This window comes from Anolis carolinensis, chromosome 3 (genome assembly GCF_035594765.1).
Source record: "Anolis carolinensis isolate JA03-04 chromosome 3, rAnoCar3.1.pri, whole genome shotgun sequence".
In the NCBI taxonomy this organism is placed as follows: Eukaryota; Metazoa; Chordata; class Lepidosauria; order Squamata; family Dactyloidae; genus Anolis; species Anolis carolinensis.
In genome coordinates this window covers 32,211,356-32,226,581 of record NC_085843.1, presented here as the reverse complement: position 1 = coordinate 32,226,581, position 15,226 = coordinate 32,211,356, and the positions used below count along the sequence as shown (strand labels likewise).

At 43.6% G+C, this 15,226-nt stretch overlaps 1 protein-coding gene across 7 annotated transcripts in view; it reads right to left on the bottom strand.

Annotated features, from left to right (window-relative positions):
* Window positions 1–15,226, bottom strand: part of mtus2 (microtubule associated scaffold protein 2) — a 423,984-nt gene that overhangs the window by 106,258 nt on the left and 302,500 nt on the right. For all 7 annotated transcript variants that reach the window (XM_062974685.1, XM_062974687.1, XM_062974684.1 and 4 more), the window contains one exon: window positions 7,691–7,789. In XM_062974685.1, coding sequence (XP_062830755.1) covers window positions 7,691–7,789 — 99 coding nt within the window. The remainder of the gene's footprint in view (window positions 1–7,690; window positions 7,790–15,226) is intronic.

The window sequence follows — 15,226 nt, the reverse complement described above, 5'->3', positions numbered from 1 at the left end:
GCAATTGGCCCTTCTAAAGTCACTTCTAGTCCAACCTCCTGCCATACAGGAAAAGCACCATCAAAGTATCCCTGACAGATGACTATCCACTTCTATCCACACAGCAACCTGAATTTAATTCCCAGGTTCTTTCAAATGGAAAGATTTTGGAAATTGGTCGGCCCCCAAAAAGGAATCTCCCCAGCTCAAACCCTGTGGAGTCTGAAAAGCAGAGAGAGATTGGTTCCAGGTTATTGTGATGACTCATGGGCCATGTAGTCCCGTTCCTAGTGCTGTTGTGACAGATGAAGAGGAAAACTTGGGTTTTCCACCATTTCAGCCAGAAAGGGAACTTTCCCAGCCTGAATTAGAGCCCTTGCACCTGCAGGAGGTTTGTATTCCAGAAATCTGCCAAACAAGCCCTGAGTCAAAATCTCCCCCATTTTCTCGCCGTAATTATTATCTACAACAAAAAGGAGTTCAGCAGGCTAATCGCCGAAGCCTGAGAATCGCAGCAAAGCATTCTGATGATTAAGTCTGCTTCCATGAGAAATTTTAGGGAGTCATACATCTGGACACAGAGATTGACTTTCGTTTCTGGTTTCCCCAGAGAAGTGTTCTCTGGTGGGAAACGAGGCCCTATTTAGGTTCCTTGCCCCTTTTGGAATCTTGCGGAGTCAATTCGTCAGCTACTGGAGTAGCGTGTGTGGACAGCTACTCCGTTTCCAAGCCTTGTTCCTGTTTCCAAGCCTTCGTTCCCAGCCTTGTTTACTTCCACGGATCTTGCCTTGCTTCCCGGACCTTGCCAAGTAAATTCCACGGATCTTGGTTTTGCTCCTCGTTTCTTGTTGCCTTGTTCAAGCCTTGTGTTCCAAGTATCAAGTTATTTCCTAGCCTTGCTCAAGTTTCATGGACTAAAGGACCTTGTCATCTCCCCTCACTTCGCTTGGCGAAGTGAGTGTTTCGGTTATTGGATTACAACTTTGGACCTTAATATTTCATATTGGACATTGTTTCTTTGGACTAATTTTGACCTTCCCTGAAAGGTCTACTCCTGAACTATTTCCTACACTTGCTTTTATTAACCTTATATATTTCCTTAATAAAGATATTAGTTAGATTCTGGCCTCTGTGTATGGTTATTGGTGCTCTGCAGCCTGGGTCGTGACAGTTATTAATAAACACATCGGCAGGGATTTGTACTTGGGTTTCTTTGTCCAATATCCTAAGGTAGCACATCTCTCAACTGTCACCAGGTTTGTTTAAAGTGAGCTCCAAAGCAAAATGTAAACATTCCTTCCCAGGTCAAAAAACGGAGGGATTTTAGAACAGGGATTTTAAAATCCGAGATAAGACTAGTGCTCCCCCTGTCCTTTGTTCTTTTTACACATCTATGTTGTACACTTGAATATTGTGATAACTTTCTAGCCTGGATAAGCTCTATGGAGCAGAAATGAGTTCTCAGTAAATTTGTGTTCCATGATATAATGCACAGCAGAGATTGAAATTACTAGATGTAAATAACAGAAATTACTTGGTTGTGTTTGCACTGTTATAAAATTCTGCGCTGTTGCCCGAGTAAGCTAGAATACAGAAGAAACAGGCAATAAAATCACATGCCTTGGTCCCAGCACTCCTGCTGGAGATGATATTAGCCAACACTACAGCTGCTATCAATACCATTACCTTTGTGTTGGTTTTGTGCAGCATAGATGTGTTACACAAGAGACTTCTTCAAGGCAGAAAGGAGAGACAGAACGACAGCCTAAAAGGCATTATTTTGCATATTGGCTGACATGCCATTGCCGGTAATTGGAATATTTTTCCAATCAGCCATTGGTTAGAATGGTTTTGCATTTCCAGTTCATAGCTGGCTCCATGGACTTTTTTCTGATCCCCTGAAGATGCCAGCCACAGATGCAGGCAAAACATCAGGAGAAAAGGCTGCAAGAACACGCCCATACAGCTCGGAAACGACACAACGTTTCAGTTTTTTCTGGTCATTCAATCCTAGACAGCATTTTGAAACAACCAAGCAAAGAGTTTCATAACCTAAGGCCACAACTTCACTTTGTATTTTAACATTAGGGGCGTCTCTGATAATTTGGTTGCCATTTGATCTGTTTCAGCCTTCTAGGTAAAGGTAAAGGTAAAGGTTTCCTCTGATGTTAAGTCCAGTCGTGTCCGACTCTGGGAGGTTGGTGCTCATCTCCATTACTAAGCCGAAGAGCCGCCGTTGTCCATAGACACCTCCAAGGTCATGTGGCTGGCATGACTGCATGGAACGCCGTTACCTTCCCGCCGGAGCGGTACCTATTGATCTACTCACATTTGCATGTTTTTGAACTGCTAGGTTGGCAGAAGCTGGAGCTTAACTCCGCTCCCCAGACTTGAATCTGGGACCTTTTGGTCTGCAAGTTCAGCAGCTCAGCGCTTTAACACACTGTGCCACTGGAGGCTCCTTCAGCCTTCTAGGGAGTGGAAAAGGGATCATCTTAGGATTAGTTAGAATTATAAAATCATAGAGTTGGAAGATACCTTGTGCGCCATCCAGTCCAACCCCATTCTGCCAAGAAGTAGGAAAACTGCATTCAAAGCACCCCTGACAGATGGCCATCTCCTTTCCTGTAGTTTGAAGCAGTTGTTCCGCGTTCTAGTCTCCAGGGCAGCAGAAAACAAGCTTGCTCCTTCTGCTCTATGACTTCCCCTCACATATTTATACATGGCTCTCATCATGTCTCCTCTCAGCCATCTCTTCTGCAGGCTAAATATGCCCAGATCTTTAAACTGCTCCTCATAAGGCTTGTTCTATGTTGGCCATCATTGCAATCAAGACTTTCAAACAACAAGAACTACAGCAGGACCCCACCATTTAGAGATTGCCAATGTTATATTTGTCCTGGAAACAAACACAGGAAAGTTACACTGATAGTATGGTCACTGAAATAGCCTCAGCGTGACTTCCTTGAGGATTCCACAGCTAAACTGGTTGAGATTTAATTGAGGAAAATCCCCCCAAAATGATGTACAACACATCTGCCAATTCCCTGGAGCATTACAGCATTTGAAGTGTGACAGTTTAAGCTGTCCTTCCAAGTATTCTAAAATTTACTTGTAATTTAAATGGTATTTTATGCCTTTAGGGATAAACCTGGACTGCCCCACTCATCTGGGGATAAAAGAATGGTGCAGTATGTATATTGGGATCCCATTGTGTAGCTTTCATTCATGGGAGTCTTGGAAAGCAAGGCACTAAAGACATTGGAATGTTTCTGAATGCCTTTCCTCTTCTGAAATTCTGGGGAAGGGAATCATAATAAAGCATATTATTAGGCAAAAACAGGATTTCTGCTTTAACAGTGCTTTAAATAATTTAGAAGTAAATATAACAATGAATTATTTTTGGACTACACAAAGCTAATATATGCAAAAATGGGCATTTTTAAAGAAAGAGGGTAGCACTTCCAGATACTATATGGGCATTCCATGAAGCACAACGTCTATACTTGCTGATAATTTTTTAGTATTGAATATTTATTTAGTCTTTCATTATTTAACCTTTCATTTTACTGATATTTAATTTTTAATTAATTTGTGGAGGAATAATAGAAACAAAGAGTCTGGCTCAATGCAGGATCTCCAACTAGAGCAGTGGTTCTCAACCTGGGGTCCCCAGATGTTTTGGCCTTCAGCTCCCAGAAATCCTAACAGCTGGTAAACCGGCTGGGATTTCTGGGAGTTGTAGGCTAAAACACTAGGGACCCACAGGCTGAGAACCACTGAACTAGAGCCTCTCTAGCAGGTAACTGTCTAGACTCCTTTTGAAGACATCCAGAGATGGAGAACTCGTCACATCTCTAGGCAACTAGTTCCATTGGCTCCCACCATCAGGAAGTTCCTTCTCATGTTCAGTCAAAATCTACTCTTCTGTAGCTTCAAATCATTAATTTCAAGGAAGCAGAGAACAAACCTACCCTGTCCTCTTTAAAGAGGGCAATCATATCATCCCTCAGTCTTTTCACCAAGGTGAACATGTCCAAGTACTCAACCTTTCCTCACATGTTTCACTATCCATACCTCTTCTCATCCCATAAAAGAAAGCAAAGCTATTGGTTGCATAGGATACAAGCTATATTTTCATGGTAAATGTGAAAAGAAAAAAACAAGGGGAAGATCATACAAAATTAGAATCTTTCTGCCTTGTCCTACATTGAAACAGTCACCAGTGAGTATATTTTCTGTATTGACCCATCATATGTGTAACATAGGGCCCCTGGTGGAGGCACAGTGTGTTAAAGCGCTGAGCTGCTGAGCTTGCAGACTGAAAGGTCCCAGGTTCAAATCCAGGGAGCGGAATGAGCGCCCGCTGTTAGCCCCAGCTCCTGCAAACCTAGCAGATCGAAAACATGCAAATGTGAGTAGATCAATAGGTACCGCTCAGGCGAGAAGGTAACGGCGCTCCATGCAGTCATGCTGGCCACATGACCTTGGAGGTGTCTACGGACAACACTCACCCCGCTCCCCAGATTCGAACCGCTGACCTTTCGGTCAGCAAGTTCAGCAACTCAGCGGTTTAGATGTTAATATGTGTGTATGTATGTATTTATGTATGTGTATGTGTTCAAATATATGCATTTTCTACACATTAGTTGAGATGACAACTGCTTCACAAACATTATTTGTCTTCAGGATAACTGTGATTCATTCCATGTTTTAGTCTAAGAAATGCAAATGAAGTTGGTTCATTTAATAGTGAAGACTAAATGAAATTGCTCACATTCCTAGAAATAATATAGTGTCTTTTTCTTTCAGGACTCAGGACTGTCGCTTATTCTCTTCTTGTCAAGTAGCTTTTTTTAATTATGGAGGGATTTAGAAAACAATTCTGCAATTCAATGCTGAGTCTGTTGACGTGGAACTAAAGCAAAACCCCTGGGCATAGGCATATGTCTGATAACAATGTGCCAATAGGTCAGGAGTAATTTTTCTCCTTCCATAAAATCTGCAGAAAGACTTTATATCAGTAAAGTATAGGATGTGTCTGTGTGTGCGTGTGTGTGTGAAGTTGTTGCTGTTACAATTTATGGCAATGTAGCCATTATCATTTTCAGGATGAATATACTATTTTTCAAACAGCTTGCCTTCCTTTCAACATTTAATAAGAGTGGATTCATTCAGAATTGTTTTACTCTGTCCAAAGATTTTCTTTTACAATTTGTTTTCTCTCTATTAGTATAATGAAGGCACCCTGCTGAGTGTGAAGCCAATCTGAAGTTTATTATTTATCTTTTATAGAATTTGTACATTTATAGCAGACAAACTAATAGATAACCATCATCCCCTCCCTGCTAACTCTCCGTCTTCCTTAAAGCCTGTCAGAGAAACAGGTTTGTATATTGACAGGCCATCACTTAGGAAATTCACAGCCAAAGTGTAGGTGTTTTATGTCTCCCTATTGAACTGAAAGAGCTGTTGCTATTAGGTGGAGCAGAAAAGAAGGATGTGGTCATCTGTGAAGTCATACAAATGGAGTTTACTGATCCCAAGCGGTGCATCATTTGAAACCTTTTAGAGCTACTAAGGCATGATAGCCCTTCTCCCCTCATCCAGATGACCAGTCAGATTTCTGTCAAACCCTGCATTTCCTGGACATCAAAGCAGCAGCCAAGGAACTACAGAGACAGAACACAGTGTGAAGAGGAAGAGTGGATGTTGGGTGAGTTCACAGATGACCACGCAAAGAACTATAGATACAGGTAGGGAACCCTTCATCTTTTTCATGGCATTTCTGTGACTCACACAAATGTGAGACTAGCAAGCTATTCACCATAGGTAGTGGAGTGTCAAGTGATACAGGAAAATAGCACAGCTCTCCCAAAAACAGTAACAATCATAGATCCTGCATTCAGTTTATAATGGGTGATGAAAGACAAAGGCTGTGGCCATACTGCCACTCTACAAATGTCTTCTAGTGACACATCTTTCAGAAAGACAGAAAATAAGGTGACAGCTCTGGTGGAGTGTCTGTGGATGCATGCTGAATATTTTTGCTTTGCAAGCTTATAGGCTAGGTGGATGGTGGAAGGATCCCACTGAGCTGGAATTGGTATACCCTTCTTGTGAGGAAAATTAGCATTCAAAGAGTCTCTGAGACTTGTGAAGAATAGCAGTCATGTTAGTGTAGAAGGCAAACATAAAGGCAGTGTAGAGCACACTTAAGGTCCAAGGTAGGATTCTGCCTGAATGCAGGAAAGATGATGTTATGCTTTAGATGAAAAGCCAAATCCACTTTGGGCAAGTCTCAGTACAACTTTGTCCTTGTTAAATTTTGCATATGGAGAGTCCACACAAAGGGCACACTGCTGTCCTGCTCTTCTGGCAGATGTTATTGCTACCAAGAAGGCAGTCTTCCAGCTAAGCAGATGGATGTCATAAGAAGCCATTGGCTCAAAAGGTTTCCTGGAGAGCTTTGAAAGGATTAGTTCCATAATTCATGGTTGAGTAAAATGAAGGATTTTGTAGCCCTTCAGAATGATTTAACCAGCAGATTCTGCATTTGGAAGACTTCCAGATCTGGAAGTTGTAAGAATTTACTAGCAGCTAGCATCGGATAGGAAAAAAGAAAAGAAAAGAAAGGGTATGTGTATGGAGAGATTTCTATTAGATAGGAAGCAGCAAAACTCCAGTACTTGGCCAATCTATGCCTGATCAGGTGAGATTCCTCAAGGCAACAGGAATGAAAGGAATTTCCTTCACTTACACACATAGGAGTGCTGGGTAGTAGGCCTATGCATAGCAGCAATAATCCTCTGAATAGGCTTGCCCAGAGAGAAATATTCTCCAGGCTTTCAGCTTGAAAGTTTCCAAATCTGGAGGCCTACCCTGCATGTTGTGCATTGTCAACAGATCTGGGTGAATTTGAAGCTTGAGATGGATGCCCTGAGAAAAATGCAGGCGCAGAGTCAACCAGCTATCTGGATCACATTGTGTGATCAAGACGTCTTGTCCTACCTCTTCAGACTTCAACCTGGTGATGAGAGGAAATGAAGGAAACATGTACATGATGGAGCCTCCCCAGTGAAGCAGGAAGTCATTGCCTCAAAAACTCTTCCCCAGTGAGCCTCGGAGAAGGAGATTTGGCACTGCCTGTTTTGGGCTGATGTGAAAAGATCTACTTCTGGAGTTCTGAAGAACTTTTGAAGAGGGTTGGAGGGAGCATCCAGTTGTCAGAAGAGACTGGCATCCTGCTGAGAGTTTTTGATATGTTATCTTCTTCCGGCACTTGGTCACTTTGTTCCTCAATCCATTCTTTGGTAGGGCTTTGCCTCCTCGCTTAACACAATATTTTAATTACTTGAAAGTATATCACTAATCCAAGAATAAACAAAATCCACACAAACAAAATTTGCGAGGACCAAAATGTCTGGAATACACCTCATCTCAAGTGGTGCATGTCCATGTGTGTTGGAAATAGAGATACAGAAAGAGAGGAGAAAGTAACAACGAGGACAAAATTTATGTAGGTGGCTATGGTTTAATACCTTACCATCTACTTCTGAGCCAGAAGCAGCCACCCAGATTAATGTAGTTTAATGAGGTTTGAATGCAATCTCCTAACTGGCCAAGTCCCAGATTTTATATGCACTAAGAAAAGCTGCAAATCTGACAAATTTAGTATCTTTACCTCCAGTGTTCTCATTTTTATAAATACCTGGTGAGTGGAGCTTGCTAGCTGATACAACCAGTCTTTTTGGAGATGAAACAGGAGTTCTGTTAGCCTCTTGATCTTTTTGCACTTCTTTCTTTGAGCCTGGCAAAAAGGGGAAAGAAAGAAGACAGCTGATGCTTAAAAATGTACATGATTGAATGTAAAGCATAGTTTTCGGAATGTACTTTTATTTTCTACATGATATACCTTGTATACAATTTTATTTATTTATTTACAGTATTTATATTCCACCCTTCTTACCCCAAAGGGGACTCAGGGCAAATCACAGACCATACATATGCAGCAAACATTCAATGTAGTTTATACACAGACAAGACAGACAATTGAATGTAGATAGAGGTATATAGGCTTTTCCCATCTTCAGCTTCTTGGAGGCTTGTGCTTGGTTCTGGCCGGGGGGTGGGGTGGGGAGAAGGTGCTGTTGCTTCGTCTCCTTGCTGAAGAGCTTTGTTGGTAACTTCCTCCATTTTGATCGAATTGCCTGCATTTTCCTGGCATTTCCTTATGGGTGCCTTAATATCTCTCTGTTTTTAAGTGGTCCCTGTTTATCTACTCATATTTTGCTTTTGAACTTCTAGGTTGGCGGAAGCTGGGCTAAAGGTCAGGAGCTCACCCTGACCTGGGCTTCGAACTGTCAACCTTTCGGCTGACAAGATTTATTGCAGCTGGTGGTTTAACCTATTGTGCTAAAGCCTGGCCCAAATTACACTCCATTATCACTTTCTCTATACTGCATGCTCAGTTCATTGAACATGGAATGGGGAGTGTGGATAAATTACCTTTTTGGGTACCCCCCAGTCAGCATGCCTATGTTTAACCTCCTAAATTAAGGATCCCTTTAAGATCAGGAGGGCCAGAATGCCACATGGAAAACACCCCATCTGAGGAATGTGCTTGCTAGTAGTGGGCATAGCCAGAACACAAAATATATGTATCCAACTTAATTTCTCTCAAACACAATATTGTGAGTCCTGGGGCAAGTTCAGCTCCATGCGAAATAACACATTGTACATAACATATGAGTGGAAAGATGAAGGCACACGGAAATACATGTAAATACAGTTGGCACATGCATCGGTCCAGATCCAGGCATCCACCAACCCATCACCTAGTTACCAAACCTGATAAAGTGTCTCAATGCCAAAAATCTTGGGGGTGACAGGAAAGGAGCTTCTGGGCAGATGCCCCCATGTGATTCCCCTGCCACTGGAGGAGGGAAGAAAGCAATCTATCCCCAAGGAGGGATAGACCTTTTCCATTTCACGCACCCGAAATTCCAAGGGAACCTGACACATTACCGATGCCAGGAAGACGCTAGTAATAGCAGCCCTGGATCTAGGACCCATGTCATTGTTCTTAAAACTGAGATGAATAAAACAACATAAGGCAGTCAAATTGGGTGAGGTGATGCACAAAGGCAGCAGAGGAACACCTGGAAGAGCTAGACTTAAATACCATCATCCGCAACCATAGTAAAGCATGCATCTGGGTTTAAAACCATGTACTTGCATGGTTTTAAATGTGCATCTGGGTATTCTGGCCAGGTGCTCTGCCACCAATGAGCACAAACCCAGTTCAAACTCATTGGCTGGTGCCTCCCACCTTTCCTCAAGATCTCTTCAACAATGCACAGGTTCCTAGAAGAGGAATAACCCAAACCTTGTCAGAAACACTGCTCCTCCTCCTGCCCTGAACCACAAATCCCTTGTCCATCAAGATATGTATTGTATTGCTCTTTTCTCCTGCTCCTACTTTCTCAACACAGAAAGAGGTAACCAAGGAGGGGGGTATTTTCACTGCCACCATGTTGTGATGCAAAAACAGAATGAAGCCAGCTCCTCACTGAGTTTGCTGTAGGACCCATCTCCCTTTTCTGACAGCGAAAGAGGAGAATCCTAGGGGAATTGGTGTCCATGCTTCTACTTGCTATCCATTTAAGAATTAGACTAGAAGCTCCTCCTTGCAGCAAGGACCCAGCGTGTGCTTAGGGAACTCTGCAAAGCAATGCCAGGACTGCAATTTAATTGCATTTTGGATTAAATGCAACATCTTCTGATAATACTGAATAAGAGTTGTGATCACAGTCTTTTAAAAATAAAAATAAATCAAAGTATTTTAATTAAAAGGATAAGATAACTGAAACTACAAATACTCTTTGTCTGAGATGCTGGAATGCTACTATCATGCAAAATAGAGCTTGAAATGTATTTTTTGATATTACAGCTAATTGGTTTTACACAAAGGTCTCATGTATATGGTTTTAAATCATTTCAACTTTTTAAAATCTGTTTTTTTAACTTGTTCAATTGTTTAAGGTGTTTTTAGCTTTCGAAAAATCATTTTATTAATAACATCATAAATTAGGTTGATTTTACAGCATGCATCCTTGAATTTATTTTAGGTAGAGGTGGAATATAAATAGATGAAAAACTCAATAAAGCTGCCTGCATAATCTCTGTCTCACCTTTTCCCCACAAGCTTACAAAATAAAAAGAACTATAGTTAAAAACAAATAAAGGCAGTCCCTGAGTTATGAACATGATAGTTTTTTTTCTTAAGCTGAATTTGTAAGTCAGAACAGCTACATTTATAACTACTTAGTGTGTTTTTTTAAGGTTTTGGATAGTATAGGGAAGGGTTCGCACCCCTGTAACATTTGTTTTGCTGTCTGTGTCCCTGTTCAGAAGATTTCACCTCACTTTCTCTTCTTGTGATAATTTGAAAATTTTGTGTTGTTTATGGAAACAAGGATTGGTGATAAAGCTTCAGTGGAGACACCTTTTCCCAATGATAAATCTTTCAGGAGTGAATTTCCCTTTCTAGAGGTAGATTTCTTCTCACTTCTTGTTGTCTCAGCCCCATTTGTAACTTACAACCTCATCAGGCAGACAGTTCTCCCTATCGTAGGACACTTTTGCTCCAGCTGAATGATGGGTTATGACCTAAAAGCACTATATGCTTCAGTTCCAAGCTATTCGGTGGACTATTTATGTAATGGATCAAGCTTTGAGATGCTCAGGAAAAGCACTTCTCTCAGTCTCATTGCCATCACAATCATGGTTGGCGGGGGGGGGGGTGCATGAGAGGTCCTTCTTGACCCTAGGATCTGCAGCTCCTTACCCAAGGAGACCAGAATGGTTGCCTCCTTGTCCTTCTATCTGGAAACTAAATCCTTTTATTCAGACAGTCTTTAAGGAAAAGGATGTTCTTAAGAAATGGGCTAGGGAATACTGTATTGCATAAACTGAACAATTTTTGAGAGCTTTTTATCTTTCAAAGTTGCATTTTATTCTTTTATTAAGGTAGGTAAAGGTAAAGGTAAAGGTTTCCCCTGTCACGACCCAGGCTACAGAGCACCAATAACCATACGCAGAGGCCAGATTCTATCTAATATCTTTATTAAGGAAATATATAAAGTTAGTAAAAGCAAATGTAAAAGTTAGTCCAGAAATAGACCTTTCAGGGAAGGTCAAAATTAGTCCAAAAAAGCAATGTCCAATAAGAAATATTATGGTCCAAAGTTGTAATCCAATAACCGAAACACTCACTTTGCCAGGCAAAGTGAGGGGAATTGACAAGGTCCTTTAGTCCATAACTTGAGCGAGGCTAGGAAATAACTTGATACTTGAAACAAGGCTTGAACGTGGAACAAGGTAACTAGGAACAAGAACAAGGTCCGTGGAATAACTTGATAAAATCCGTGGTACAAGGCAAGGATTGGTCCTGGGAAACAAGGCAAAGTCCGTAGGTAAACAAAGGCTGGAAGCAAGGCGAAAGCTGGAAAGCAGGGCAAGGCTTGAGCAGGAGTGAGGCTTGAGTCGGAGCGCGCTGTCCAGACACAACTCACTCCGTAGGCTGACGAATTGACTCCGCGAAGTTACTACGCGGTTAAAACACCTATATAGAGTCTAACTTTCCCACCGAAGCCGTTCTCTGGGAAACAGAAACGAAAGCTAAACTCTGAGACCAGATGTTAAACTCCTTAAAGATTCTCACGAGAAGCAGTCTTAATTGGCTACATTCTTAGCTGCAATTCTTGCACTCCTGCGCGAAGCTGATTCCAAACTTCTCTGTTGTTTACAAAACTCCCGGCGCAAGAACACGGGAGAAGTAGGCTCTGGGCTTGTTTGACATACTTCTGGGAGACAACTTTCTTGCAGGTGCAAGGTTCCCAGATCTGCCTGGGAAAGATCTGGCTGAGAAGATTCCAGTTCAGACTGGGAAGGTAAAAAACCCAAGTTTTCATCTTCATCAGGAATTACAGTGTCCTGAGCAGGACTACAAGGCCCATGGGTCATCACACTATCCCCCTCCTCAAGGCCCCTCCCAAACTGGGGCCCTCTCCCCGAGGTGCGAGGTCGTGGCTTGGCGGGATAGGTCTGATGAAAGCGACGGGTTAGATCAGGAGCATGGACTGTGGAGGCGTCTTCCCAAGAGCGTTCCTCAGGGCCAAAACCCACCCAGTCAATGAGATATTGTAGGCGGCGGCGGTGAAAGCGAGAATCCAAAATGTCCTCAACCTCGAACTCCTCCTCCCCATTCATCAAAACAGGAGGGGGGGCCGGTTGGTCTGTATCAGGACGCACACCATCCGCCGGAAGGAGCAGGGAACGGTGAAACACTGGGTGAATGCGCAATGAACGCGGAAGTTGGAGTTTGAAAGTCACGGGGTTTAATTGTGCCACCACTGGATAAGGGCCAATGAAACGGGCATCTAACTTCCGGCAAGGGCGGTGGGAGGGCAGGAAGCGAGTGGACAGAAAAACCCGATCTCCTACCTTGATTTCGGGGCCCGGCTGGCGATGTTTGTCAGCGTGGCGTTTATAGTCCTCCTTGGCTTGGTCCAGTTGCTGGAGCAAAAGTTGTTGCACCGCTGTGAGTTCCTGCAGCCAATCCTCTGCTGCGGGAACTTCTGAAGTTTCAATGACAGGGGGGAAGAAACGTGGATGGAAGCCGTAGTTTGCAAAGAACGGCGTTTCTTTTGTAGAAGCTTGAACTCCATTGTTGTAGGCAAACTCAGACAGTGGTAACAGAGAAGCCCAATTGTCCTGTTGGTAGTTTACATAACAGCGAAGATACTGCTCCAAAGTGGCATTGGTGCGCTCCGTTTGCCCATCCGTTTGGGGATGATGAGCTGAAGATAAGCGAGAGTCTATGCCCAATAGTTTTTGTAGTGCCTTCCAAAAACGAGAGGTGAATTGAGATCCACGGTCTGTGACTAAACTCTTGGGCAATCCATGTAGTCTGAAAACATGTTGAAGAAATAGATCCGCAGTTTCTTTGGCCGTGGGGAGGCCTTCGCAGGGAATGAAATGGGCTAACTTGGTGAAAAGGTCCACCACCACTAAGATCGTGGTGAATCCACAGGAAGGTGGTAGGTCAGTGATGAAATCCGCGGAAATTATTTCCCATGGGCGAGATGGGGTAGGAAGGGGGTGTAAAAGCCCTGAGGGCTTCTCCCTTCGTATCTTGGAGCGCTGGCATACTGGGCAGGTGTTGACATATTTTTCCACATCCTTGCGGATCTTGGGCCACCAAAAATCCCTTAGGATCAAATGCATAGTTTTAAATAGTCCGAAGTGTCCTGCTGGTTTGCAGTCATGACACAGACGAAGCGCTTTTTCCCTGCCCGGTCCGGGTGGGATATAAACATGATTTCTATAGCAGAGCAGCCCATCTTTAAGCGAAAAGGGAAAATGCAGACCTTGGCGAAGTTGGTCCTGCGCCCAGGCATCTGCTTGCTGACTAGCCCTGATTTCTTGAGCACAGATGGGTCCTGGAGTAGGGGAAGTTGAACCAATGGGAATGGATTTGGTGTTCCCCACCGTGAGCGTGGCAAAGTTCTCGGGTTGTAATAGTTGGGATTCAAAGGTCTCCTTGCGTCCTGCAGCGTATTCCGGTTTACGTGACAGGGCGTCTGCTTGCTTGGTCTGGGCTGGGGTCACATAATGAATCTGGAAGTTGAAACGTTCGAAGAATAAAGCCCAACGTTGCTGCCTCTGATTTAGCTTGCGGGCAGTTCTTAGATGTTCTAGATTACGATGATCAGTGTGGACTTCAATGGGGAATTTGGCCCCTTCTAGCCAATGTCTCCAAGTTTCAAAGGCTGCCTTAATGGCCAGTAGTTCTTTTTCCCAAATGGTGTAATTCCTCTCTGGTGTGGTTAGTTGACGAGAGTAAAAGGCACAGGGATGGAGGTGATCTCCCACCGGTTGTAAGAGTACTGCCCCAATTGCCACATCAGAGGCGTCCGCTTGCACAATAAAAGGGGTTCCAGGATTTGGGTGCTGTAGAATTGGCTGGGACGTGAATAGTTTCTTTAGTTGCTGGAACCCTTTCTCTGCTTGATCAGTCCAGCGGAAGGGCTGTTTTCCACGGATGCAGCTAGTGATGGGGTCAGACCAGCGGGCAAAATCTGGAATGAACTTGCGGTAATAGTTCGCGAACCCCAAGAAACGCTGTACCTCTTTCTTGTTAGTTGGCGCCCGCCATTCCAATACTGCTGAGACCTTGGCTGGATCCATGGAAAGCCCTAGAGGCGAGATGCGGTAACCAAGGAAATCTACCTCTTGTAGATCAAAGGCGCATTTTTCCAGCTTGGCATAAAGTCCATGATCCCGCAATCGTTGTAACACCATTTTGACGTGGTTCTCATGTTCTGATTGTGATCTAGAAAACACCAAAAAATCGTCCAGGTAGATTATCAAGAACCTGTCTAGATAGTCCTGAAAAATGTCATTGACAAAATGCTGGAACGTTGCGGGAGCTCCGCATAATCCGAAATTCATAACTCGGGACTCGAATAATCCGAATTTGGTCTGGAAGGCGGTCTTCCACTCGTCCCCTTCCCTGATGCGAACTAAGTTGTAAGCCCCCCGAAGATCCAGCTTGGTGTAAACCTTGGCTCCTCGAAGCCGATCCAGTAGATCCGAGATTAAGGGCAGGGGATAGCTGCTCCGCTTGGTGATATTGTTCAATGCTCTGTAGTCCACCACCAAGCGTAGTTCCCCTGTTTTCTTCTTCACAAACATCACTGGGGAGGCGGCTGGGGATTGAGAGGGTCTAATGAATCCCTTACGAAGGTTTGTCTCTATAAATTCCCTGAGAGCTTCTTGCTCTGGTTCAGTCAGGGAGTATAGATGCCCTCGCGGGATCGGGGCCCCCTCCACCAGGTCAATGGCACAGTCATAAGGTCTATGTGGGGGTAATTTCTCGGCTTCCTTTTCATTGAATACATCCCAATACTCGGAGTACTTCTTGGGCAGGGTGATGATGGGCTCGGTGTCTGTGGCATGGCAGACCTTGGCTACAAGGCAATGGTTTTGGCAGTATTGTGAAGCAAACTGTAGTTCTCTGTTGGACCAGGAGATGTTAGGGTCGTGGAGAGTCAGCCATGGAATTCCCAAGATCACAGGGAAATGGGGAACCTCGGTAACAAAGAAGGAAATCTCTTCCATATGTTCCCTTATCCACATCCTGGTGGGTTCCGACCACTGGCTAACGGGGCCCGTCTTGAGG